Genomic DNA, 27,100 nt, shown 5'->3' with positions numbered 1-27,100 from the left:
ATATTCGTGCACTCTTAATGCAAAACAATATCGAACCATTTAATTTAAATAGTACCAAAAGCGAAGTTGTGGAAAAAAAAGATCACCTCCTAAAGACATTAGATTACAAATATTGGTGCGATGCCATAAATAGAGCCAATCAAACGACCCGAATTTACTCGAAGCTTGACCCATCAGTAGGCCAAACTTACATCAACTCGCTGTTAATGTCAGAGGAGAAAATGTGGATATTCAAAGCCAGAAGCGATATTATCAAACTTAATCTCAATAATATAGATGCAAATAGGAACCCACTCTGCTCCTTATGCAACTTGATGGAAGCTGAAAATCTTCAACATTTTCTTTGTAACTGCCCCATATTTAAAGAATTTAGAATTATGTTCTTCAAAAAGACACTGCTTAAGGAAGATGACCTTATAAATATTTTAAATGGATATATTGTAAATTGGAAATATGTCGCATGTTTTATAAAAATTTGTACACAATATAGAAATCAGCTATTATCTGAATTTAACTTTTAAATCCCAATTTGTATTTTCAACAATGTCTTAAAAAATAATAATAATAATAAAAAAATACAACATAAGCTACAGACAGACAGCCATAGGCTATTGTCTTATTGATATTATATATCTAATTTTTTATTTAATATTACATAAAAGTTTAATTTAATATTACATACACTGTAACGAATTTGAAATGTTTAAATAAAAAATACTCTACTACTACTACTAATGTCGTAAAAATCATCAAAATACCGAATATCGGGAGGAACCGTTTTAAGGGGGCTATACGAAGACATGGACCTGCACAAACAATTTTCTGTCTTCGGCTGTAGTATCCATTACTAACTTCTAATACCAAATTTGAAACAATTCGGTGAATAATGCCACAAAAATCATCAAAATACCGATTATCGGGAGGTACCGTTATATGGGGGCTATACGAAGACGTGGACCTGCACAGACAATTTTCAGTCTTAGGCTGTAGTATCTTTTTCGAACTTCAAGTACCAAGTTTGAACCAATTCAGGTGAACAATGTCGCTAATATCGTCAATATACCGAAAATAGGGAGGTACCATTATATGGGGTGGACTTGCACAAACAATTTTCTGTCTTAGGTTGTAGTTTTCATTACGAACTCAAACACCAAATATGAAACAATTCTGGTGAATAATGTCGCTAAAATCATGATAATACCGAATATCGGGAGGTACCGTTATGTGGGGGCTATACGAAAACGTGGACCTACATGGCCCATTTGCAATACCTAAAGTTCCGCAGACATAATATACATTTGGGTAAAATTTTATCAATCTGCTTCTATTCGTTCGGAAGCTAGAGTGATTTCCACAGACGGACAGACTGATAGGCGAACAGACTGATAGGCAGACTGAACATCGCTATATCGACATAGAATTTAATGCTGATCAAGAATATATGCACTTTGTAGGGTCTAAAATGTATACCCTCCATACTATGGTGGAGGGTATAAAAAGCAGCTAAGTTCGGCCGAGCCAAAATTTCAATGCCATCCACCAATTTTAAGGATCTTTACAATTTTCAAAAAAATCCGTCGAAAAATACCACTTAAATGAAAACCGTTATATGGGGAGTTATGCGAAGATTTGCATATTTTTTCGCCATAGACTGTATTACCGATTCCAAACTTCAAATACGAAATTTGAAACAATTCCGGTGAATAATGTTGCTTATATCATCAAAAATCGAATAAAAGGTCGAATATGTGGGCTATACGTGGATATGTGGACCTGCGTAGACGATTTTCCGTCATAGGTTGTAGTACTCATTACTAGCTTCAAACTTTAAGCATGAAATTTGAAACGATTCCGGTCAAAATGTTGCGAAAATCATCAAAATACCGAATATCATGAGGTACCGTTATATGAGGGATATACGATATCGTGAACCTATATGGACAATTCTCTTCCAGGGGGTAAAGTACTCAGAATGAACTCCTTGTGTGTGGAAAAATGTAACTAAAATAATGAAAATACCGAAAAGCTGTTGGTACCGTTATATGGGAAAAGTATGATATCGTTGACCGATATTCACAATATGTGGACCGAACATCTTCGAACTTGAACCGCCTGCACACAAAAGACTGATCTGTGCAATATTTTAGCCTTAATTCGTCCTGACTCTAGAGTGATTACAACAGACGAACGGACAGAACTATTTCTTCTTAGAATTTTACGCTGACCAAGAATATATATATGCATTGTTAGGTCTGAAATTGTTATTTCGATGAGTTACAAACCGAATAACGATCTTAATATACCCTCCATACCATGTATGTTGGAGGGTATAAAAATGTTTTGTGGCGGACTATGTATGAATAAATTTATCATATGTAAGGTAATTATTTTCTATATGTATTGAAATTAGTGGTTCAATTTGTAATTTTCTGGTGAAATCACACATCAATTCACTTTATATACAGAGTGAGATAGAAAACTGTAACAAGGTCAAAAGCCATAATTTTTACATTTTTTTTAATTTTATTGAATGAAAGCAAAGAATGTCGGAAATAGTATCAAATTTTAAAATAATTTTAGATTTGTTCGAATTGGTCACCTTTGGCACGAATTATGGCCTTCAAACGGCCAATGTAACCGTCACACGCTGCACGAATGTTGCTCTGCGGTATTTTGGCCCTTACTTGAGGTGATCGACACTTTGGTATGTTTTAGTGCCAACCTTGCTTTCCAAAATACTCCACACACAATAGTCAAATGGATTGGTATCCGGATATTTTGGTGGCCGTTGTGCGCTGGAAATGAAGCGAGGAAACACATTTTATAACCATTGAGTGCGATGGTGCTGAGTCCTGTTGGAATGTCCAAGGTCTGCGGCCAAAATATTTGCGTGCCCAAAGCTTTAATATACCCTCCAGAATACTTTCGCGATAATATTCGATATTTATTCTGATGCCACGGTCGATTAATATGAGCGGAGGGCGACCATCGGCTGTTCTGGCGGCCCACACCGTCACCATGGCCGGCGCTTCAGTTCTGGTGGCAACTCTTTAGCTATTTTGAGTCTATTTTCTTTCTGTTGCGGTGCAAGTTCTTGCACTTTTTGGAATTTAGATGGCTTTACCCCGACTTCATTTTACAATATTTGCCGAATGAAATATTGCGATATGTTCAGGGCACGAGCCATTTTTCGGTCACTGCGACGCGGGTTTCGATCAAGTCGCTTCTTTACTTTTCGAACCATTCTGCTGATTTTTTCTTCCGTCCACTTCCTTCCTTCCAAAAGATTTATTCACATTTAAATGCTGGAATGCTCTATCGATAGCCACTTGTGGTTTTCCAGCCAAATATAAAAAAAAATCACACTATTCCATCACGAATATTTTTTTTCTGGAAAATTCTCGCTTATTTTGTACGCTTGTAAATAATATAACGAGCAGTCACTGGAATAATTTTAACAGCTGTTGGACGAGTGGCTTAAAAATGACAGCAGTCTCAAGTTGGTTGCAGTTTTTTCACCTCACCCTGCATATATAAAAATTAATTGTTGTTCCTTTGTAATTGAATCAGTTGAGAACAGCTGGACCGATTTGCATAATTGTTTTGACAAACATTCGTCGTACTCCGAGTTAGGTTTTTATAGAAAGAAATATTGACCACGCCCACTTTGGCGTCCACTATTTCGATTTATCTAAAATCCTTATATTTACCAATAATGAAAATATCGGTTTGAAAATTATTAAACGAGATGCTGTTGATTCTCCTCCAACCCTTAATATCTAATTTCGGTTATTTGTAATTACAGTGAAAAGTTTTACGAAAGAAAATATTTGAAAAGCCTCTACAAAAGTCGCGAAACTGATAAATCGAAAGTTGTTTTTTGATATGGAATTTTGTGTAGAATTATTTCAGTTCACATTTTTATACCCTACAACACTTTGTGTTGGGGGTATTATAAGTTTGATTGGGCCAAAAATTATGTAACACCACGAAATATTGATTTCCCACATAGGAAAGTATATATGGATCTTCCTATCTCGCCGAGCTGAGTCGATCTAGCTATGTATGTCCGTCCGTCCGTCTGTCCGTCTGTCCGTCTGTCCATGTTAATTTGTAATCACTCTACAGGTCGCAATTATGGCCCGATCCTCACGAAATTTAGAATGTAGGTGGGGCTATGGTCAGAATAGAACCCTATTTCTTTTGGAGATGATCACCAAATGTTTAGGGGTTGAAATGGACCAAATACTGAAAAAATTTCGGATTTTGCAGTAGCTATACAGGTCGCAATTATAGACTAATCAACGCGGAATTTCGCATGTAGCTAGAGTTTAGGGCGGGGAAGAAGCCTACCAATTTGGGTGGTCATCTGATAATATTTAGCGGGTAAAATAGACCATATCCTTTTTGTTAAAAAAATTCAAAATTTTTCATTAAACCGCGAATATTTTAAATCCCTGCGAAATCACAAAGCCATGACAAGGTTACTTCTGATCTTTACACTGATGTTAACATCTAAAAAATCGGATATGTAGCAAAATATGTACGATATATATATCTATCAAAGAAGATATGCTTGAAAGATCTCTTATATGTCGAGAACGGCTGAACTGATTTCGACAGTTCTCATTAATTCAGAATGGCCTATTGGCAGGAAAGAAAAAACGTCTAAAAAATCGCATAAAAATATCTCTCTAAAGATGAAAATATTGATTTTGTAACATTTTCTCATATTTTTTCAATTTTGTCATATTTTTGGCATATTTTCATTTTGAATTAAACATTTGGTAATATTTCTACAGCTAACAAAACTAAGTAGTTAGGATATCAGGATATCGTATACAGATCGCATTTATGGCCCGATCCGGAATTTTGCATGGGGATAAGATGAGGGTCAGAATAGAAGCCTACTCTTTTTGGAGATGATCGCCATATATTTAGGGGTTGAAATGGACCAAAAAACTGCAAAATTGTCAGGAGGTCGTAATTATCGCCCGATCCTCACGCACATTTGAATGGGGGTTACCGGACATTGCAAAAGCCAAGCAGTGTTGGATGGCCATCCAAAAATATTCAATGTGTGAAGGAGTTTGCCAACTTTTGTAGACAAAATACGAAAACGTCCATTCCAGTGACTTTTTGGAGAATTCACAAACACAGGAAAGGTGCACTTTTGACTCTTTCGTTAACGCTGATTCATTGAAGAATATAGTCAAATGTCTGTATCTCATATAGATGCGTTTCAGTCAAAAACCAACAATAAATGTTAATCTTTTGCCACTTCTGAGAGATTATGGGTCTTTGGGAAATATTGGTTCAAGATCTAGGAAGACCATTTAAGTGCAACATCTACCAATAAATTGTCACAATATCTTGTGGAATTCTTTCGAGTATCTCGCCTATATAAACTGTATCGTTTATTATAGTGTTGTAGGGTATTCTACGGTCGGCCCCGCTCGACTGTAGCCTTTGCTTACTTGTTTATATATGTCGTTATAAGGTTGCCATGCCAAAAATTAAATTTTTGATTAGAAAGTACTTCTTAAAGCACTTAACACCTAAACGTACTTTTAGGTTGTTGCTATGCCAAATGGGGAACCAATAGTTAACTTATATTGTCGGTATAGATTTCACAATACTGAAAATTGCAGTTAATACGACAGAAATTGTAACAAAAACAAGCAGAAGGACGAGATAAAAAACTTTCAATCATGCTAGGAATATTATGTAAAGGTTTTAGAATACATGAGGTTGATAAAACTAAATACTTAACAATATGGTCTCCTAAAAGTTACGAATTCAAAATTACTTTTGTTTTGGAAAATGTTGCTAAGACCTTTAAATAATACTAACAATTGAGTTTTGAAAATTTAAGTAAAAACAAGTAAGCAAAGGCTATAGTCGTGCGGGACCGACCATGTGATACCCTACAACACTACAATTTATTCGAAGTCCGCCTATGTCTAAATCCTTTTTGGGAGATTTCCTTTTTGAAATAATGTCAAATATAATGCCCCTGTCACTAACTCTCTTCTGATGCCAAATTCCGTGTCGATTAGTTTTTAATTGTTGTCTATGCAGCGTCTACAATATTAGGAAAATTCAAATTTTTAGTCCATTTTAACCCCAAAAATGTAAATCTTAAGAACAATAGGCTTTAATTGTGACCCTAACCCTACCCCCATGCAAAATTTCGTGAGGATCGGACGATAATTGCGACATGCATATAATACCTTCAAAACGTAGTTTTGCAGGGTGTAAAAATGTAAAAAAATACAATTCAAAATTGTAAGTCAAATTGAAAAAATCGCATGCCATAAAAGAATGACAAAAATTGGAAAAAAGGAACAAAAGATATTCACCTTATCCGTTTCTGGAAAGAAAACTTTCCGAATTGATGGGAGTTGTGAAAATCGGCCCAGCGGTTCTTGACTTATAAGTAGAACAAATAAGATCTATTCTTTTACATATATATTGTACCTATTTTGCTATATATCCGATTTCTTGGCTATCAGCATCACTTTAATGGTCAGAAGTGACCTTTTAATATATTTGTGATTTGGCTGGCATTAAAAATATTTGCGGTTTTGTGAAAATTTTATTATTTCATTGCATAATAGTTAGGGTCTATTTTACCCACTATAAAGTGTCCGATGGCCGCCCAAATTGGTTGACTCTGCCTAGTCCTAAACTCTAACTCCATGTAAATTTCGATTGGTTCATAATTGTGGCTTATAAAGCAACTGCAAAACCAGGAAATTTTTCTGTTTTTGGTCCATTTCAACCCCTATATATTGTGCAATCATCTCCAAAAACAATAGGGTTCTATTCTGACCCCAATCCCACCTCCATTTTCTATTTCGTGAGGATCGGGCCATAATTGCGACCTGTAGCTTGATTACAAATTAACATGGACAGACGGACGGACGGACATACATACATAGCTGCATCGACTCATCTCGACGAGATAGTAAGATCCATATATACTTTCCTATGTGGGAAATCAATATTTCGAGGTGTTACAGAATTTTTGACCCAATCAAACTTATACATAGTGTTTTAGGGTATAAATATGATATAACCAATACAAAGAGGTACCTGTGGATAGGAAATAAATCATAAAGTGGACTGTTGCTGCAATTTTTTCGACAAAGAATTTATAGCTTCGAAAATTCTACTGAATCCTTCAAAATACCTCAAATAAGCAGTTTATATGGGTAGTTGTGGGTGGCTATATGTCTATCTACATTGACTTTTTTTGTAATTAATGTTCACTTCAATTTAGAAATTACTATAGATTTTGAGGACAAAACATCGAAAATAAATATATACAAGTGTATATTCAAAATTTTCTCCATTTATCACAAATATTATTATTAGAAATGGGTTGAAATGAATACAACAATAAACCACAAAACCATAAGGAAAACATCAAAATAACATCTACGTTTACGACTTATATTGGGTTCCTAAAATTATGCATTAAATACTAATACTGTGGGCCAGCAGCGGGTTCGGGGTTAGCTAGTAAGGTATACATATCGTGTAGATCTGCCGGCAAACCCCGATTTCATTGTGTACTTACCGTTTTTAACATAAATCGAAAATCAACCCAAAACATCTATAATTTTTAATGATTTTTGTTTTTTTTATTTTTATCATAAAATATGTTTTGTTTTTGTTTTTTTAATACACATAGAATGTTTATATATTTTTGTATGTATATATGTAAGGCTAAAATTATATAATGATCAATTAATAATAATACATAAACGACGACTGAAACAGTTGATAATAATAATAATAATAATTATATTTTATTTTAATAATAATATTTATTTTATGAATTGTTTTTTTTTTGTTTGAAGCATATAAAAATATGCATTGCATGAAGTCTATGTTGCTATAAAAATTAAAGAAAAAAAACTTAAAAACAAAACATAAGCTGAATGGAATACACTTATATGGACATGGTTGCGGTAAGTGAGAATTAAAATTATAAGAAAAATTAATTAAATAAAATAATAATGACAAGTTTGTTTGTTGTATGCCTAAAGAGTTTTTTTAGTATTTTCTTTTTTTTCGTTTTGAAAAACTTTCCTAAGAATGGGGAATTTAATTATTTTCGTTTGCTGTGATTTGATTCAATAGCGTGTTACTTTTAATAGTTAATATTGCAATGATTTCGTTTATATTGCTTTTGTTGTTATTATTAGAAGAAATTGAAGTTAATATAGAAATTGTGTGTGTGTGTGTAATTTTCAATTATATATTATGAGATTATTTGTATTTAATTAATTAATTTGATTTTTTTCTTTTTTGATTATAATTGAATTGAAGTATCTGGTGATGATAGTCTGTTTGCTGGGTTTCAATTATATTCTACGAAAAGTGGCAGCATTGTGGATGGTGATGTACCAAAAGTACTAACAAAGGACGAACTTTTAGTGTGGCCAAATTTCTTAGTTTTTAAAAAGGTTTAAAATTTATCTGCCCATATTTTGGTACACCCTGTGTTTTGTATGGGAAATCGTATTAAATATGCTCATAATTTAAATTTTCGAAAATAAAATTATCAATTAATTTTGAATGACATACCCCTGAAACTTATGTAACTGTCTATACAAAAAAATTGAAAAAAAAAAAAACTTATTCACTTAAGCAAATCCTAAAATATTAAAACTTATCTATTTAGCTCAGCATTAAAAAAAAAAAAAAAAAAACAAAACAAATTGTTTTTGTTTACTACTCTAACATCTAAGACAATGACAGAATTCCTATACATTCTTTTAGAGTTTTCTGTTTTGCTTTTGTTGTAATAAAAAAATATTAAAATAAAATCACAATTTTCAAGACTTGATAAATGTTAATGAGAATACACTTTTTTTTGTTAAGCATTTTTTATGTCGTTTAATTAGCTTTTGTTTTTTGCTTTGCTTTCATAAGCGAGGAAATCCAACAACTTCTGTGTAAGTCTATTTTTTGTCAGTTTTCATCTACAGACTTAAGACGAAATTGTGATTTCCTCATTTCGTTTGAATTTTTATTTCTTTTTTATTTTTTGTTTTGTTAATTTAACTTTTCCGCTTTTCTCCAATATGAAATATTTTTTCTTAGAGAAATATTTAAATGGATTTTCAATTGCAAGCTTAATAAAAACAAGCTTAATCGCATAACCGGAGTTAGTAATTGTAATGAGGGCATAATGGGTATGAGGGGTGGGTGTGGGGGGCAGGGAGGTAAGGGGGGATCGCAATCTATATTTATACAGACATACAAATATTTTTCGTTATTTATTTTAAATAAAAGGCACATTTACTTTTTTTCTTGTTAAAACAAAACAATTAAAGCTTTCATCAATTTGATCTAAGTAATTTTGGAACACAAATCATGTGGATAATTTAAACTCATGCTTTCGTTCTTATGTTCGGAATTTTAAAATAAAATATTTTTGCTGCTTCCACTGCCAGATTGAGGTTTCCATGGAAATGTTATTCATAAGATCTGCAAGGGAAGAGAAGAAAATAATACAAAATATTAATTAACGTGGGTGAAAAGAGAGGACAAGAAATTTATTCTTAAAATTATTTTATGTTTGAATCACTTTAATTTTATTATCGTCGGAAAAGAATTGAATAAAATACAAGTAAAAATTTTGTATTCCCTCCACCAGGTGAAACGAATTTGGACATTTTCAAAAAAAAAAAAAAAAAAAAAAAAAATAAATAAATAAACAAATAAATAAATAAATAAAATCCGTTAAAAATACTTTTAAAATCTTACAAATACCGAATATAGCCGTTATATTAAGGTTTATACGAAGACGTGGAAATGCATAGGCAAGATTTGTCATAAGCCATTACAATATTCAAATGCGAAACTTGAAAAAAATTGAGTGAATAATGCAGTTAAAATCATCAAAAAAATGTAGGAAAATAATTATATGGGTGCTATACCAAAACGTGGACCTGCATAGACAACTTTCTGTCATAGGCTGTTGTACCCATTACGAACTTAAAAACAAAATTTAAAACAATTCCGATGAATAATATCGCTAAAATCATCAAAATACCGAATACCGGGAGTTGCCGTTATATGGGGGTTATACCAAAACGTGGACCTACATTTTCAATACCAAAAGTCCTGCAGACATAATATACATTTGAGTGAAATTTCATGTGAACGGATAGTCCTAAAAACTTGAAATTTGGAATGACAATCAAGTAATGAGGAGTACGGTCGATGTAAGGAGGTTGTTTTGGAAGTGTGTACTCAAATATACGAACATTACAATCCGGTACTACCTCTAGTATAATTTCATTTTGGAGGAACGGTTTGAGTTGGAATCCTGAAATTTGAAATTGACATTAATGGGGGAGTGTAGAATTGTGATATGGAGGTAGCTTTCGCAATTTGCACTTATGTGCTGAAATTTGGGTCGAATCCTGCATTTACTATGGGAAATTCGTACTTACTTGGAAATTCGTACTTATTTGTACAACACGGTACTAAAATGGAGCGGGAGTCCTGAAATTTTGAATTATTTGTGGAAATAAGAGTACAAAAAGTAATAAATGGTACAAAATTTTGTATCAATTGTACGGATAGAGTTAGATTTCTGAATTTTGATGTTGGGATCAGAATTAGTGTGTAGTGTTGAGATATGGAGGGGGTTTTGAACATTGCAACCGTAGATGTACGAAAGGTACAATATGGTACTAAAATTTGGAGTATAGGTTTAAAGTTATATATATATATATATAATACAAAATGGTACCATTTTTAAAGCTTAGTACCATTTTATAATTTATATATATATATATATATATATATATATATATATATATATATATATATATAAAAGTTATAAAATGGTACTAAGCTTTAAAAATGGTACCATTTTGTATTACGTGAACGTATAAATCTATAAATTTGAAATTTGCTATGAGAATCAAGATTTGGAAAGTAAATTTGATATATGAAGGTGATTTTGGAAATGTGTACTAAGTGTGCGAACTGTGCTAAATGGTACTAAATTTCTGTTTGGCTTATACTGAACGGATGAAGCTGGAATTTTGAAATTTTATATTGGGGTCCCAGGTGGTTTGTTTGTCAGTACGAATAGTACTAAATAGTACAATGTGTAGTACTATTTGGCATTTAGGTAACATATAGTGCTTGAAATCGGAAAATTTGTATTAGGGCCGTCGCCGAAAGTACCAAATGGTGCTAAATTTCTGAAACTAAAATTCTGAAATTTAATATTTAAATTACTATTGGTATCTGAGGTTGAGATTTGGAGGTGGTTTTGCAAATAAGTACTATAATTAGTCGAAAAGTACTAAATGGTAATACTTTTGGATCAGTTTTGGTATCTACACAATTTTGATTAAAACATTTTACCAAACTGAACAAATTGCGCATTTTGAGTAGTAAAAAAAATCGAACTGTTGAAACGAATCTAGAATTTTCAGGTGAACTTTTCGCTGACGAAGTAGCGGTCACTTGCTCGATTCCTTATAACAAAATAAGTTAATTATAACCCAACAAACATGTCTTTATTTCTGAAATTCAGACATTTAACAAATTTTAAAGGATTTTATTTCCTTCCAAATGGTGGAGGGTATTAAATGTTTGATCCGACCAAACTTAGCTTAGTTATTTATCCATTTATTTAAAATTTTGGATAATACTGTCAAGTTTCAACAAGTAGAAAGTCTACAAAGGTTTCAACAAATCGATTCACATCTAGCTATACCTCCTTTTCAAGTTTATGATAATCACCCTCATCAATAGTCTTGTATTCTGACCTGAACCCTAACTCCATACAACATTTCGTGAGGATTGGTCTTTAATTGCAACCTATGGCGCGATTACAAATAAGCATGGACAGACAGACACACAAAGCAATGTCCATATATAATATCGTGGGTCTTGGGTTATTTTTTCGCGGTGTTACAAACTTTTTGGCCCAATCAAAATTATAATTCCCTCAAAACATAATGTTGTAGGGTATACTAATCTTGGAAAACATCGAGCCGAACTTAACATTATAATCCAGAATAGAATCCTATTTCCAAGTACTAAGTTATCCCAAATTATTTTATATAAAAAAGCGAAAATTCCAGAAAATTCTGGCTCTCTCACAGGATTTTTGTTACCATATCTTGACCGCCTTGGGAAAGTCTATCGCTACAAAATTTATGTTTTTTATAAAACATGGAACTTTTGATTTAGCTATACTTTAAAATTTTTCAAATGTCATAGGGGATAACATAACTACCCTTGTCCGTTTTCCGCTCTTCCATTTAGTGCCTTCAAAATTATCCATGCAAAATTAATCCCAACATTCCCGTATATACCCTTCCCCCCAAATGGCTTGAAAAATGTTAAATATTTATTTCCTTTTCGACACATAATAAAACGGCTCAATTAGGGGAGATGGAAATAAAGTAAAACAAAAGACCTAAGACACGAACTTCATTTTCATTTCTTTGAAAAATTAAAGTAATTTCTTTCTCGACTCCATTTACTTTGCCACGGTACGAGGGTTTTATCCTCATCTTCAGTGCTGTCATGGAAGTATTCTTCATTTGCTAGAGTTTATCTTATTGTTGTAGTTGTTGTTGCTTTTTTTCTGGTGACTTCAAAACAAACTGCAGCAACAACAGCAACGACAACAACATTGCTAATATGTTAACATTTGCCATTCCATGCCATCGTTGCATTCCACCTTCAACAACTCAAGTCAACTCAACTCAAGCAACCAACTAGCCAGACCGATATTCAGTCAGTTGTGGAAGTGCAAGAATAAAAATAGAAACAAAATTAATGGCAAAGCATCTCAACTCATTTGCGTTCTGTTCGAAAAAAGGAAAACAAATAGAAAATCGGGACAATGAGACACGATTCAATTTGCAAAAAAAAAAAAAAAATGTTCAATTTCAATATTCTTCTTCGTCGCAAGTCTTTTACTTTTCCGCAATGAGTTGGTAGAAGTGAGTTCGATTTACTTTTGTGTCATTTTATTTATATACTGACTCTGCGGATCGTGAAGAAGTAAATAATTGATAGCCGTGCAAATGTGAAACAAGTATGAGGTTTTATTTCCCAATGTAAATATGAGAAGAATTCTTAGTGAGGTTTTAATTTTTAGTGTTGTTGTGGGAATTTTGGGAAAGTTTAGTAAAAGCAACTGGCTAAACATATAAATGTTATCTCAATTGCAGATTCCAACGGAGAGCTTTATATTCAAATTTCAGAATTGTATCTATATCCCTCCACTAGATACCAAACATAGTACCATTCAGCACTTTCTTTATAATTATAGGACACCACCTCCATATCACAATTGCAAATGCAAACAGAGTCCTCAATAGCTGATGTTTCCTTCCTCCCAATACAGCGGAGCTAGTTGGAAACGGATCCAACCGTTTTCGAAATGCAATTTGCCCCCACGAGCTTGAAGATAGTCCTGGCCATCCGTATGAATAGTTACCTTGATAACCAGGCTACCCCCCTCCGTGCTTGAACTGACGATACACCAGTTGTCTGTTCTGAGGTTGGGGTTTTGTTTGCCAAGTATATTCTGACGATACTTGGCAAACAAAACCCCAACCTCAGAACAGACAACTGGTGTATCGTCAGTTCACCGATGGTGGTGGCACCTACGCTGTCAATACTTTACGGCAGGGGATCTATTTCAAGGATACAACCGCCAAGTTGCACCCTTCCCAAAGCTCGTGAAAGCCAGCTACTGCGGTGACCAGGAATTCTTTACATTCCTCGTTTTCTCAGCAGATGACTTTCACGACCTTGTAAGGGGTTGCGCTGCCAAACTGCAAACTCTTTCCCTCAGACGATCTTCGATGAGCATCAATCGACTCGCGCTGATTTTACCTTCTGGTTCAGCTTTATTGATGACCGCCACTCGAAGATTGTCTGGGTGGATGGTCTGGGAATGCTTCCTCTTCCGTCCTGTTTGGCTTGCCGATTGTGGATTGACCGCTTCCTTGCGGCCCTTTACTGGCTATGAGCTTGTAGGGGCTACCGGAGTCGGTTGGGTTACAATCGACTTGCTGACCCTCGGAATGGGAGTTGTATGAGTTGGCTGGGAGATCTGAGCCGTAGATGTCTTCTTGGCCTCCGGGTGTGATTCCTCCGTAGTTCGACCTCTCTTCAACACTCAGCGTGAATAGCTCTGCCTTCCTTGCCTTACTTCTCCTGCGCTTCTTGGCAGGAGGATGTGACTCAGCGGGGTCAGCATTCACCTCCGCCTTAGGAGCGGCTATCGGAGTAGTCGCATTGTCAGTGATGGGTTTGCTGACTACCACAGGGTCCTCAAGAGAGCAACTCGGTAGTTGCGGGTGGTTCTTTTGGAAATTTCTGTCTACCCTGAGGTTTATCTTGATCAGGATACTCTCTCTCTCCCTCTCAGTAATCTGAGTGAGGTCCCGGCCGATAAATTTCTTACAGAACTTTAGCGACCTTTTGTAACCCGTTTTGTTTTCGCCTCTTTCGGGTCGGCGCCTTCACGAGTGGTAGGGTTGCTGCCAGCAACTTCGTCGATGACGTCATGCCGATGGAGGCTTGAGGCATCCGAAACGGCCGACGAAGATCCCTCCTCTTGTTGAGACTTCGCACAAGCCTCATGGCTAGCGTTCTCTATGTCTTTTTGAAGTGCCTCCCCTCTTCCAGACAAGGGAATGACAGTGATATCAAGTTCCTCATCAGAAAGGGGTGATTCATTTCCAGAGGAAACACTCTTCTGACTGAGTCTCAGTGTCTTAGTCTTCTCTAGGAGGGCAGATAATTGTTCACTCTGCTGGTGAATACGGTCATGGATAACGTCACTGTAAGTCTGGTTCGTATCGTCCCCTCCCGAATTTATACTCGTGTCCTTTGAATGGTCCTGGGTGGTTGCATTGGTAGTTGTTGGGGTTTTTAGGTTTGTTTTCTTGAAATTTTTCTTATACATATAAATCTCGGACTTTGGAGGAGACGAGGTTCGCCATGGCATAACCTCCCTACCATGGTAAGGACTTGGCATCTAAGTAGGTACCCTGGCTGTAAACCGAGGAACACTGATGGGCACGGTTTACGTAACACCACAGCATTAGGCAGTTTTTTATCTCGGTAGACCAACACCGATCGCTGGTTATTTAGAGGGGCCAGCTATTCGCCCGTCGAACCAAGGATCACGGGCACTCGGATATTTGTTCCGTGACTCTCTCCCTGGTACCGCTGAGCTGTCCGCGACTGCTTATTTAATTCGCAGCTACCGAGTATATCTATTAGGCGTTTCACTATCCGCAACCTGTGGACGCGTCCAGTAGCATACAGCTATGCTTCCGCAAACGGACCTTTGGTACATCCATTGTACACTCCATCATTTCAAAATTTAAGAGCTCTAGAGGTTCGTCAAATATTTAATACATTTTAGTACTTTTCGTACCCTTCCAGTACGAATTTCCGAAATCCCAGCCTGATGTGACACCTTCGGACCAAGGGTGACTCTTTCAAGATTCTAGCTTCAGTCGTGTCGTCTGTCGTGGATGTCAATAACTTTGCTATTTTATTAACTTATATATAGTATAAATTTATAAAGGTTTGGTTCTATCCGTTTTCTCAATACAAGTGGCGAAATATTTGGGACCATTTAGTGATTTTCTTATATTCATCGCACGATTTTCAAAAATTTATTTGTAAAGGGAAAGGGGACTCTCAACAAATCAACACATCACATGTCTAGCTTGTAGTACATGCCTTTAGTACATGACAAGTTTCGTACGGGGCTATACCAAAACCTACACGACCCATTTTCAATACCAAAAGTTCTGTAGACAAAATATACATTTGAGTAAAATTTTATCAACTACTTAATTTCGTTCGGAAGCTAGAGTGATTTCCACAGACGGATAGACGCACATCGCTAAATCGACATAGAATTTTATTCTGATCATGAATATATATTTTTTTATGGGGTCTAGAATGTATATTTCGAGGTGTTAAAAACGGAATGACAAACATATTATACCCTCCATACTATGGTGGAGGGTATGAAAGTAAAGGTAGTCATCTATGCCAATGACCACCGGTGGCAGAATTTTAAACACCTTTCAACTACTTCAGATCTGATGTAAAGTGTACCAGCTATCAACTTTGTCCATAACAGTGGTTTAGGAGTAAACCCTGCTAAGAACGAACTAGCATTATTATTAGTAATGGGAGTCCCAAAAAGGCCGCAATTTTTAAATTGGGCGCCATTCCCTTCATAGCCTCATTCTATCTATTTTACGATTTAATAAAGTATCACAATTTTTTTTAATCAGGGCTGTCATAGAAACCAATTTTGTCACTATTGGTTATTAAAAATTGCCCAGTGGTTGGGACTACCTTTAGGTGTAAGTGATAGTTTGTGATTACGAGTACATATCCAACTTTAGTCACAAAATCGCAATAATACCTGATAGGTAGCGATGTCATATTCACTAAATGGTGATTGTAGCGTTATTTAGACATATAGACATATTTAGATATATATTCTCGAATCAAGAAGGCAGTCGAAATGTTATGAGAACTTGAACAATAGTATAAGGGCTATCTAAGGGCTTAAAGCTATTGAGTCTCCTGTGAAGCTGATATCCAGTGTCGCACACTGTGGAATTTCCCCCTTCCTTGTCCGAGTATCGAAGTGACTTTGACTGACATGTATATAAGTCTTGGATGGCGCTATTGAAAATGCCCCTACCCTCTGCAAAAACCTCTCAATATGAGAATATGAGACAACGATTTATTCTCTCCCAATGTCTTGTAAGTCATAAACATCGGATATTTTTTTTGTAGTATTACCGTCATATTTTTATGTGTTCTCACATAAAACACTCATTTAATTTTATAATATTTTTTCATTTATATTATTCTTTTTTATCTCTCTCCCTCTCTAAGAATAAAATAGGCTTCAACAAAATGCCAATAAAGATCGCGCATAAAGAAAGAACAAACGCGATTTAAATATGTTCGCCATTATAATTTAATGATGGGTAATAATTCATAGATCAAAATCAACACCTCTGCAGTTTTTGTTGTTGCTATGTTTTTTTCCGTTAACGATGACGACAACAACAGCAACAACAAAAAGTTTATTGGTAGTTTAGTTTATTGGCTGGGGCCCAGCAGCACCACCACATGGGGCCGATAGAAGATGATTCACTTCTCCTAGGAATCTTGGGGTTTTTGTTCGTTCCTAATCTCTGGCCGTCATTAGTTTGGTGTTGCTGTTGTTGTTTGAGTTTTCAGTTAAATGCTTGCAAATTTACTCACCTTATAAATATGCACTGAAGTAATTCCTTCCTTCCTTCCTTGCTTCGTTCATTTATTCTGTTTTCTGCGAACACTTAGACACTGATGTTTTCAAAAATGCTGGTGTTGATGTTGTGGTGCTGGTGCTGGTTGGCGCTGTTAATGATGGCAGTATTTGGTAGAATAACAAAAGCACAAGAATATGAAGAATAGGAAGAGGGGTAGGTCAAAGAATTAGAAGTATTTCTAGATGCTACAGCGGGGTTAGGCTATACGATGATGGCGATGATGACAATGATGAGGTGGTGGTAAAGCTCCAAAGCTGAGGCTAATAATGGTGATCTGTTGTAACGATGAGTAGGCGTTATAGGCCCAACTACATCGCTGGATTGCTTATGCTGGGATTGGGTCGTTGTTGTTTGCTCATTTTATTTCCATCGTTTTGTTTTTCTCTCGTTTTGGGTTAATGAACAGGCCTTTTGATGACAAACGTACTCCCAGCAATGCCTGATTGACAGTTTTTTTGTTTTGTTTTCAAGCTAAAATTCTAAACATTGCCGACATGCAATTGCAATATATCTGTCGCCGCCGTCGCCGTCTGACTACAAATACAGTGTCGCCTGCTGACGATGGTCGAAGTGATGAATGTAGAGTTTCTTTTTGGACTTTTCTTTGGATGGCCTTAGATCCCAGACTAAATTCGATAAACTACGAGGCCTCGATAGACGTCTCGTCTTCTTTTCGGGCAATTTATTGGAGTCGCCCGAGGTGCGTCCACCGCTGCGCGATGAATCGAGGGTGCCTTCACGTGGATTATGGGGGTGTGAGGAGTGCAGCATGCCCGTCAGACCACCAGTTGTACTGGAGCTTTTACTCAACGGCAGCGGTGCTGGATGGCAGTTGATGTTGTTGTTGCTGTTGCTACTACATTTAAGTACTAGATCGGGTGGTGCGACTATGGATTGACCTTTGGGATTGGTTGAGATCGGCGGTGAAATGGAGGTGCTATCGGGTGTCAATTGCAGACTACTGAGACTTTTGTAACTAAAAAAAAAAACAAAATAAAATAAAATTATTTAAAATATAGTGCATGATTTGTGATGGGAAAATATATGTGATTTTCTGTCGGTTCCGTCTGTTGAAAATGTGATAGAAGTATTCAGTATTAGTCTACTATTTGGCGCAAGTTCAATACCGCACATAATATCCTAAACTTACTACAAGGAAATTTAAAAATTTCCCTTTGTATTACCCGTAGATTAAAAAGTAATATTTCATAGAAAATATATGAGTAACAGTGGCGCAGATTGTGTGCCTGGTCGACTACAAAGCCAAGGTTGTAAGTTCGATACATAATTCTTAATATCAGCAAACAAAAATAAACAGAACATGGGCTTCTTGTTTCACGTGAAATGACCTTTTAATATAATGGGATATAGGTTACTTAGAAATTTTACGTGTTTTCAGGGCTTTCGATCAATTTGGGGGGAATACTGGCTTTAGGAGTTTTAATCATGCTAAGCAGATGCTTAAACACGACGTGGTTGCAATTTATAATCTTAGTGGGTGCATGGACATTTTTTCAACTAAAGGTCCAGCCGTTGGAGTTGTTACCAATTTTTGCTATTTTGAGAGTCCTAGCCATAGTGTCCAACTGCATATTAAGTTCGTAATGGGCATTTCACAAGTTTTGGCATAATTTTCTAGAAATATAACGGATTTTAAGCTAATAATTCACATTTTTTCACTGAGGATCTTCTTTTATAGAAAAAAAATTTTAAACTATGGCATATATCTGAAATATATTCTATAGATCTGTAGATTATCTTTTATGGGCCTAATATTTTAATTCGACTTAAAGATATTTTATTTTTAGAATATTAGATCTATTTTTAATATTAGACACCTTAAAAGTGTTCGATCTACTATTGGAGGGCCACACATATAAGAAAATAATGTCTCTGTGGGGTCACATAGGTACGAACGGTTTATGAAAGTTCTACTGATTGCAGTATGTCGATGAAATAGTTTCCGTTTAAAAAAAAAGAGTCCCAAAAGAGTCCTTTACCTACTGAAGATCCCTGCAAAATATATATCATTTATAGAAATCTTCCGTAGAAAAGTCCTCCGAATTTTCTGTCTCGAAAATTCAAATTTTTTCGGTTGGCCACCAGAACTCAAGCGCCGGCCATTGTGATGCTCGTATTAATCGACCGTGGCATCAGAATAAATGCGAAATATTATCGCGAAAATATTCTGGAGGGTGTACTAAAGCCTTGGACACGCAAACATTTTGCCCGCAGACTTTGGACATTCCAACAGGACTCAGCACAATCGAACAAAATGTTACAAAATGAGGTTCTTCGCTTCATTTCCAGCGCATAATGGCCACCAAAATCTCCGGATACCAATCCGTTGGAGAATTGTGAGTGGAGTATTTTGGAAAGCAAGGTTGGCACTAAAAAATACCGAAGTGTCGATCACCTCAAACAAGCGCTTCTCCGGAAATGGGTCAAAATGCCGCTGAGCAACATTCGGGCAGCGTGTGACAGTTTCATTGGCCGTTGAAGGCCATAATTCGTGCCAAAGGTGTCCAATTCAAAAAAATCTAAACTAATTCTAAGATTTGATGCTATTTCCGATATATTTTGCTTTCATTCAATAAAATTAAAAAAAATGTAAAAATTATTGCGTTTGACTTTGTTGCAGTTTTTTTATCTCACCCTGTATATATACTATGGATCTTTCTATCTCGCCGAGCTAAGTTGTTCTAGGTATGTCCGTCCGTCTATCTATGTTAATATGTTGTCACGCTATAGGTCGCAATTGCCCAATATTCATGAAATTGAAAATGGAAAATGGAGACGGACATTGGACAATATTTAGCGGGTAAAATACACCACATTTTTTTGTCAAAAAATACGAAAATTTCCACATTTTATCCTGGCCAAATCAAAAATACATTTAAAGGTTGCTTCCGACCATTACAGTGATGCATATAGCCAAAATATTGGAAATATAGCAACATAGGTAAGATATATATGTAAAAGAAATTGCTATTAGTTGTTCCGCTTATAAATCAAGAAACGCTGGACTGATTTTCACAATTCTCATCAATTCGGAATGCTCTTTTGTCAGAAAAGGATAAAATCTAAGAAAATCGCGTAAAAAATGCCAACATAAAAGTTATTATTTTTTTGTTAATTTTTTAAAAGATTTTTAACAGAATTTTTGTCACTATATGTTGAGGGTATATTCAGGTCGCAGTCCGATCCTCACGCAATTTTGCATGGGGCTAGGGATAGGGTCAGAATCTAAGCCTATTGTTTTTGAAGATTTACATTTAGGGGTTCAAATGGACCAAAAAAAAAAAAAAATAAAAATAAAATATTCCTGCAGTCGCTCCAGAGGTCATAATTGAAAACCAATCGACTTAGAATTGTTCAGGAGAAGAGAGTTAAGCACAGGGAAGAAGTCTAGCACTTTGGATGATCATTGGATTATATTTAGCTGTAAAATGGATTTCTTGCGAAATCGTAAACGACGGAGGGCGTAAATATTGGTCAAATGGTAACAAAATGGATTTGGTCACAAAAATATTGTAGTGCTGTAGGGTATCACATGGTCGGCCGCGCACGACTTACTTGTTTTGTACTAAATTTGGTACCATTAAGGACCATTTGAACATTCAGACTTACTTCCCAACTACTTTTTTCTTCTATCTGTTAAAAAAATCAATACTAAATTAGTAGCCTTTAATATTTTGTAATTGAAATTTGAATTTTCCAGAGACCCTTTTGTGCATATATGCTACACTTCATCAATGACACCTAATTCCAAATTTTAGAAATTGATCTCTGTCCGTTAATTCAAATACATATGGAACTAAATTTTAATAACTTTTAATACTTAAAAAGTCCTGAAACAGTTTTAGTTCAAGGAGACATAGGGTCTTAAAGCATTATTTCTATGAGTTACATTTTAGATGCATCAAATGATGCAACCTTGAGGGTATACAAATTATCATTATATTCCTCTTTAACACAAGAAAAGAAGACTATCCCTACGTATTTAAAAAACTAATTCTTCTTTAAGAATATCTACGTCTAGATATGCCCTTCTACATTAAAAAATTACAGCTATAGATATTCTAACTAATGAATATCTGACGAATATAGAAGACCTCTAAAATATCTCTCGGGTGTAGAGGGCTTCTTAGCGATCTACTTTTGTCAGGTAATATTTGAGGGATCTTCTACTTTGGCCATCTACTTTTTACTCGCTTTGGTTCTTCGTATCTATTTATCTATCGAATATTAAATTAATATTCTCTCCTCAAGAAACAATACTACAAATTCATATAAAAATATTTATATTAGCATTCCATATGTCTGTCCTACTCACCGAATGTGAAACAGTGGCGATTGCGGTTCCAGGCCACAATCCTTATTCAAAATGCCAGCACTTAACGGTGCTCCACCCACCACACCGTTCAGTGGGGAGTGATGATGATTGCTGGGTGTTAAGACGCGACCATTCGGATGGTGATGCGTATGATGATGGGCCGCCACAGCTGCCACAACGGCTGAAGACGCCGAGGCGTTAACATTCACCACCGCCGCCGACGCCTGATGACTATGATGATGGCTGTGATGTTGTTGGTGATGTGAATGGTGGTGGCTACCATTGGAACTGCTTGTGTTGGTGTTGCCACCGCCCATGCCACCTCCACTGCTGCTACCAGCACTGTGGGTATTTTTCAAGTAAAGCTTTGGTAGTGTGGGTCGCTGTCGCTTTTCGGGCAATTTTTTACCCGGAATCGTCTCGATAGGTGGTGGCACTGGCTTAATGTCCTCCTGGACATGACTGTGTTGGTAATGATTGACTACATGACCGCTGGTGGGTGTCGGATGATTGTGAGAATGGTTCTGGTGGTGGTGATGATGGCCGCCGCCGCCACCGCCGACAACGGCCGGTGGTAGGTGATGTGAGTGCGAGTGATGATGGTGATGACTGTGATTGCTGCTGCTGTTGTGACTGCTGTTAGTGTTGGTGTGCTTGTTCGATTCTAGACTACTGTAATTGTTGTTGTTATTGTTGTTGCTGCTGCTAATGTTGCCACCGCTGTTGTTTAAACTGTTGTTATTGCTATTCGAATTGTTGTTGTTATTATTGTTGTTATGGCCATTTGAATTCGGGTTAACGCGTATCAGACTGCAATAGTTGCCGCTACTATCGGTATACTGTGACTTAATTGTGGGCGTCTCATTGATCGGCTCGAATCGCGACAGAGCCTTCGTCAGCGGAGCCAAACCGCGCACATAGTCATATATGTGATCGATGTCCTTATACTCTTCCGATATTTCGGCGGGTGGTTGATTTTTACTGTACGAATCACAGCTGGCACTACGTTTCAGAATGTATCCATTCTCGAGCAAGCCATTGGCCACATATGCCACACCGGCCGCTGATGGCAACATAACCACGGGTAATTTATTACGGTTACTAAATTTCGAGTCCTTTTTCTCCTTTTCGGATAGCTTAATGTCGACGACTTGCAAACGATCGCGGGCATCGCACAGCAAACGCTGTGCCTTGTCCAGAAATCGGGTGTACTCGATGAAATGTTCCAGTTGATCCATGTTTTTGGCTCGTTGCAGTTTGATCTTGGCATTGAGTGGAACCGGCACCAGATCGTTGTCCTTTTGAAGGGGCAGAGCAAAGATGCGATCGATTTCAACACAGCCCAGAAGACGCATCTCGGGAACGAAGGGCTGCTTCAGACCCTTCGGTACGCTACCGTGAACTAATCTGTTGTGGGGAGAAAGAGAGAGAGAGACAGTTAGTGCGGTTAGATTTTTACATAAGTAAGTCATATTTAGAACTTTTCGTACACGTTATATTACACATGTTATCATATTATATTAAATCACTTCTCTATCTAAAAGTGTGATCCTTATACCAAAATTCACAATTTTAGCTATTTTGTTTCTCTACTAACGAAATTTAGTACCGTTTAGTACTTTTTGTACACTATAAAACCCGAATTTCGAAATCCACCTCCACACTCACAGTGACCCTTTAGCAAAATTCATAATTCCAGTTCTATTCCTACACTCTATGCCAAATTAAGTACCATTCAGTACTTTTCGTACACCTTAAAGTACACATTTTCCAAGAAATTCCTTTTTTTAATCGCCACACAACCACTGTGACCCTTATACCACAATTCGTAATTCCAGTTCTATTTTTACACTCTATGCTACATTTGGTACCATTTTGTACTTTTCGTACACTATTACTTACGGATTTCTAAATGTACCTCCATATCTAATTGCTACACATTTACAGTGATCTCTATACCAAAATTCATATTTTCAGGTCTTTTCCTACTCTCTACGCCACTTTTGGTACCATTTAGTACTTTTCGCACACGTTGTAGTACACATTTCAAAATTAATCTTCTTATCTTAACGCTAAACTCTCACGGGAATTTTGATATCAAATTCATAAGTCCAGCTCTATTGCCACACACTATACCAAATTTAGTACCATTTAGTACTTCTCGTACACATTATAGTACATATTTCCCAATAAACTTCTTTATCTAAATGCTACACACCCACAGTGATCCATATACCAGTACTCACAATTCATACTTCTTTCTTACACTAATTTTGTTCCATTCAAGTAATTTTCGTACATTATAGTACATATTTAAAATTGTACCACGCTACTCACTCATAGCGATGCTAATATCAAAATTCACAATTCTATAAACCTTTTGATTCATTCGGTCAACCCCCACTACTGACCCCTCATTTAAAATTTCAATTTTAGCCCTATCATTCGCACAAATAGTTCCTTTCAGTTCTTTTCGTAAGCTTCTAGTACGAATTTCCAAAACGAAGTTCCGTCCCAAAACTAAAGTTTCAAGATACCCTAAAATCTCAAGATAACCCTATTTCTTCTAGAGATTAATAAAAATGTTCCACTACTTACCTCACAACTATAGGCATACGCTTTAGCAGCAGATTCTTCACCGTATGCACCCCACTAATGCTATCCTCCTTAGCAATGGGTGAAAATTTCGCTTTGGTATCGAGTGGCAAATTGATGATCTCATCCTTGATGTTTCGGCACTGCAGAACCTTGCCATTGTCGTTCATGGTCGTCAGCAGTTCACCGGCATGGATGGTCCGATTCATTGTCGGACAACGAAATGTTTCACGCACCAATACCCGACAGTTGCGACGTTTCGATAGCTCCAACACCGATTCAATGCATCGTGTCGAACGGCCATCTTCGCTGAGCAGTTCAAAGAAACCTGGATAGGTTTCGGGTATGAGAACTTTAGCACCAACATTGGTGGGTTTGCGCCCCTCCTTCAATTTGATGGGTTGTGCTAGAATTTGATACTTTTTGCCAGAGCTCAGAAACAGGGCTGTGCTCTGGAGCGAGGGTGCCGATAGCGTGGGTACGCCCAGATTTTGATGTTGCCCCTTGACAATTTTCGCCACAGCCGGTAGTTTTTGTTTGGAAAAGTCACGCAAATAGACCGGCGGCGCTGTTGCCGTATCCCCGAAACGGGATGCGGCCAATATTATTTGGCCATCGGTAGCGGCCATATCGCGATTAAAGAATGATAACAGTTTGTTTCGCGCAAAGTTAACATTAAATGTGGTGAGTAAATTTCATGGATTTTGTGTAGGTTCAGAGTCCGCAGCAGTACAGGCCGGGGGTACTGCAGCGGTTACTACAGTGGCGGTGGCAGTGGCAGCGGAGACGGAATAGCTGTGATGTGTTGTTTCTTCAAGGCTATTGGCGTTCAGGAGATCTCCGTTTGTGGGGGAATGGGCACTACTGCTGGAACCGGGTAGGGGATTGGGGAACTGTGGATTATGGCTGTTGACGGCAGTTGAGGTTAGGAAACGAGAGGATGTTTGTATGGCGTAGTTAAAATACTGCATTCGGTTTGAATCTCAGTTAACAGTTGATTTATTATTTTTGTGCAAGTGATTGCCTTATGTTTGTTGATTGTATTGTTTTAGTTGATAGGGTGGTTGTAGATATCCTGGAAAGAAAATAAACAAAAAAATATTAGATTAAATATATATAAAAAAAAAAATAATAAGAAAATTAAAATCCATACATGTATAGAGAAATTAAGAGTTATTTTAAAGTAGTTCTACCTATATTTCACGTGACGTCCCAATTTCGAGATAAGTCTTCCAAGCCTTAGACAAAGAGAGACTTGATTTGCTAGAAATGGCTAACATTATTTTTCCCTTAGCTCCTCTCCAAATAAAACCTTTATCTGAACACTATAGTTTCCAGTGAATCTCTAAACGCTTGCACAAATATCTTTTCGGTTCAATGATCAATTCTCCATATTGGATTAAAATTTTATTGTTCATCTTATTCGGAATGAGTAATAAAATTGTCACTCGATTACGATTTCATTATTTACATTACGGCGCCAGGAAAGTAATTTGTTTTTAATTTTTATTTCATCGATCGGGGAATATTCGATGTCCGACAGTCGGAAAAAATTAATTAACACCTGCTATACGCTGACAAGTAGTCAAGATTCTGTTGCATTTAATTTCAAAAACAAATGCGAATTTTAATTAGTTGAATAAAGATTGATATATCAAGTATGTCATGACTTCAAGACGCAGGTCCCAGTTAGTGTGGATGAAAAAAAATCAAATTTGATGTTAAATTACTAAAAAAGTATATGCCGGAAAATAAAATTTAATTTTATTTCATTTCGAAATGAAAATTTAAATTCTTCTCAATACCAACTAACACATAGTAAAGAAAGCAATATTGATGACCTTATGAGTTGGAATTATGTAGAGACCGTGCTCGCCTAGATGGTCAATACATTAAAAAAGCATTCCATTGGTCACCGACGTATGCATGCAGTTGTAATGTATGAATCTGCCTGTCCGTTACGAGTATACAAGGTGAAATAAAAAACTGCAACAAAGCCAAACGCCATAATTGTTACATTTTTTACATTTTATTGAATGAAAGCAAAAATGTCGGAAAAAGCATCAAATTTGATATTGTTTACATGCGTTCAAAAGCATTTTGGTGAGAATTTTGCAGAAAAAACGTTATTCGAGCACTCCAGCATTTAAATGTGAATAAATCTTTTGTGTCTCGTACCATCGCTCGTTACCGTGATACTGGTAGCGAAGCCCGATGCCAAGGAAGTGGACGGAAGAAAACAGCAACATCAGCAGAAATGGTTCGAAAAGTAAAGAAACGACTTGATCGAAACCTGCGTCACAGTGGCCGAAAAATGGCTCGTGAGCTGAACACATCGCAATATTCCATTCGGCAAATATTGAAAAACAAGCTCGGAGTAAATCCATTGAAATTCCAAAAAGTGCAAGAACTTACACCACAACAGAAAGGAAATAGACTCAAAAAAGCTAAAGAGTTGCTTCGCTTGGCCGAAAGTGGTGAACTGCCGAATTTGGTTTTCTCCGATGAGAAAACATTCGTTGTCCAGCAGCTTGTGAACAAACAAGATGATCGTGTTTACTTGCCAAAGAGGTCAGCTGAAAATGTGCACCTTCTATTGACCACCAGAACTTAAGCACCGGTCATTGTGATGGCGTGGGCAGCCGATAGTCGCTCTCCGCTCGTATTAATCGACCGTGGCATCAGAATAAATGGCGAAAACATTCAGAAAGGTATATTCAAGCCTTGGGCACGCAAACGTTTTGGTCGCAGACCTTGGACATTTCAACAGGACTCAGCATCATTGCACTCAGCATGCGCC

General features: G+C 36.5%; 1 protein-coding gene across 3 annotated transcripts in view; it reads right to left on the bottom strand.

The window, feature by feature from the left end:
- Positions 1–7,657: 7,657 nt before the first annotated feature.
- LOC101898254 (uncharacterized) overlaps positions 7,658–27,100 on the bottom strand; it is a 474,481-nt gene continuing 455,038 nt past the window's right edge. For all 3 annotated transcript variants that reach the window (XM_059120397.1, XM_020036001.2, XM_020035999.2), the window contains 4 exons: positions 24,304–25,375; positions 21,706–23,112; positions 17,323–18,345; positions 7,658–9,504 (listed from right to left, as the gene is read on the bottom strand). In XM_059120397.1, the coding sequence (XP_058976380.1) occupies positions 17,904–18,345; positions 21,706–23,112; positions 24,304–24,929 (2,475 nt within the window). In that variant the 5' untranslated portion in view covers positions 24,930–25,375 and the 3' untranslated portion in view covers positions 7,658–9,504; positions 17,323–17,903. The remainder of the gene's footprint in view (positions 9,505–17,322; positions 18,346–21,705; positions 23,113–24,303; positions 25,376–27,100) is intronic.

The sequence above is a fragment of the Musca domestica genome, unplaced genomic scaffold (assembly GCF_030504385.1).
Source record: "Musca domestica strain aabys unplaced genomic scaffold, Musca_domestica.polishedcontigs.V.1.1 17, whole genome shotgun sequence".
NCBI classification, from domain to species: Eukaryota; Metazoa; Arthropoda; class Insecta; order Diptera; family Muscidae; genus Musca; species Musca domestica.
Note: the sequence above shows the minus strand (reverse complement) of the source record. Positions and strands in the feature narration are given on the sequence as shown.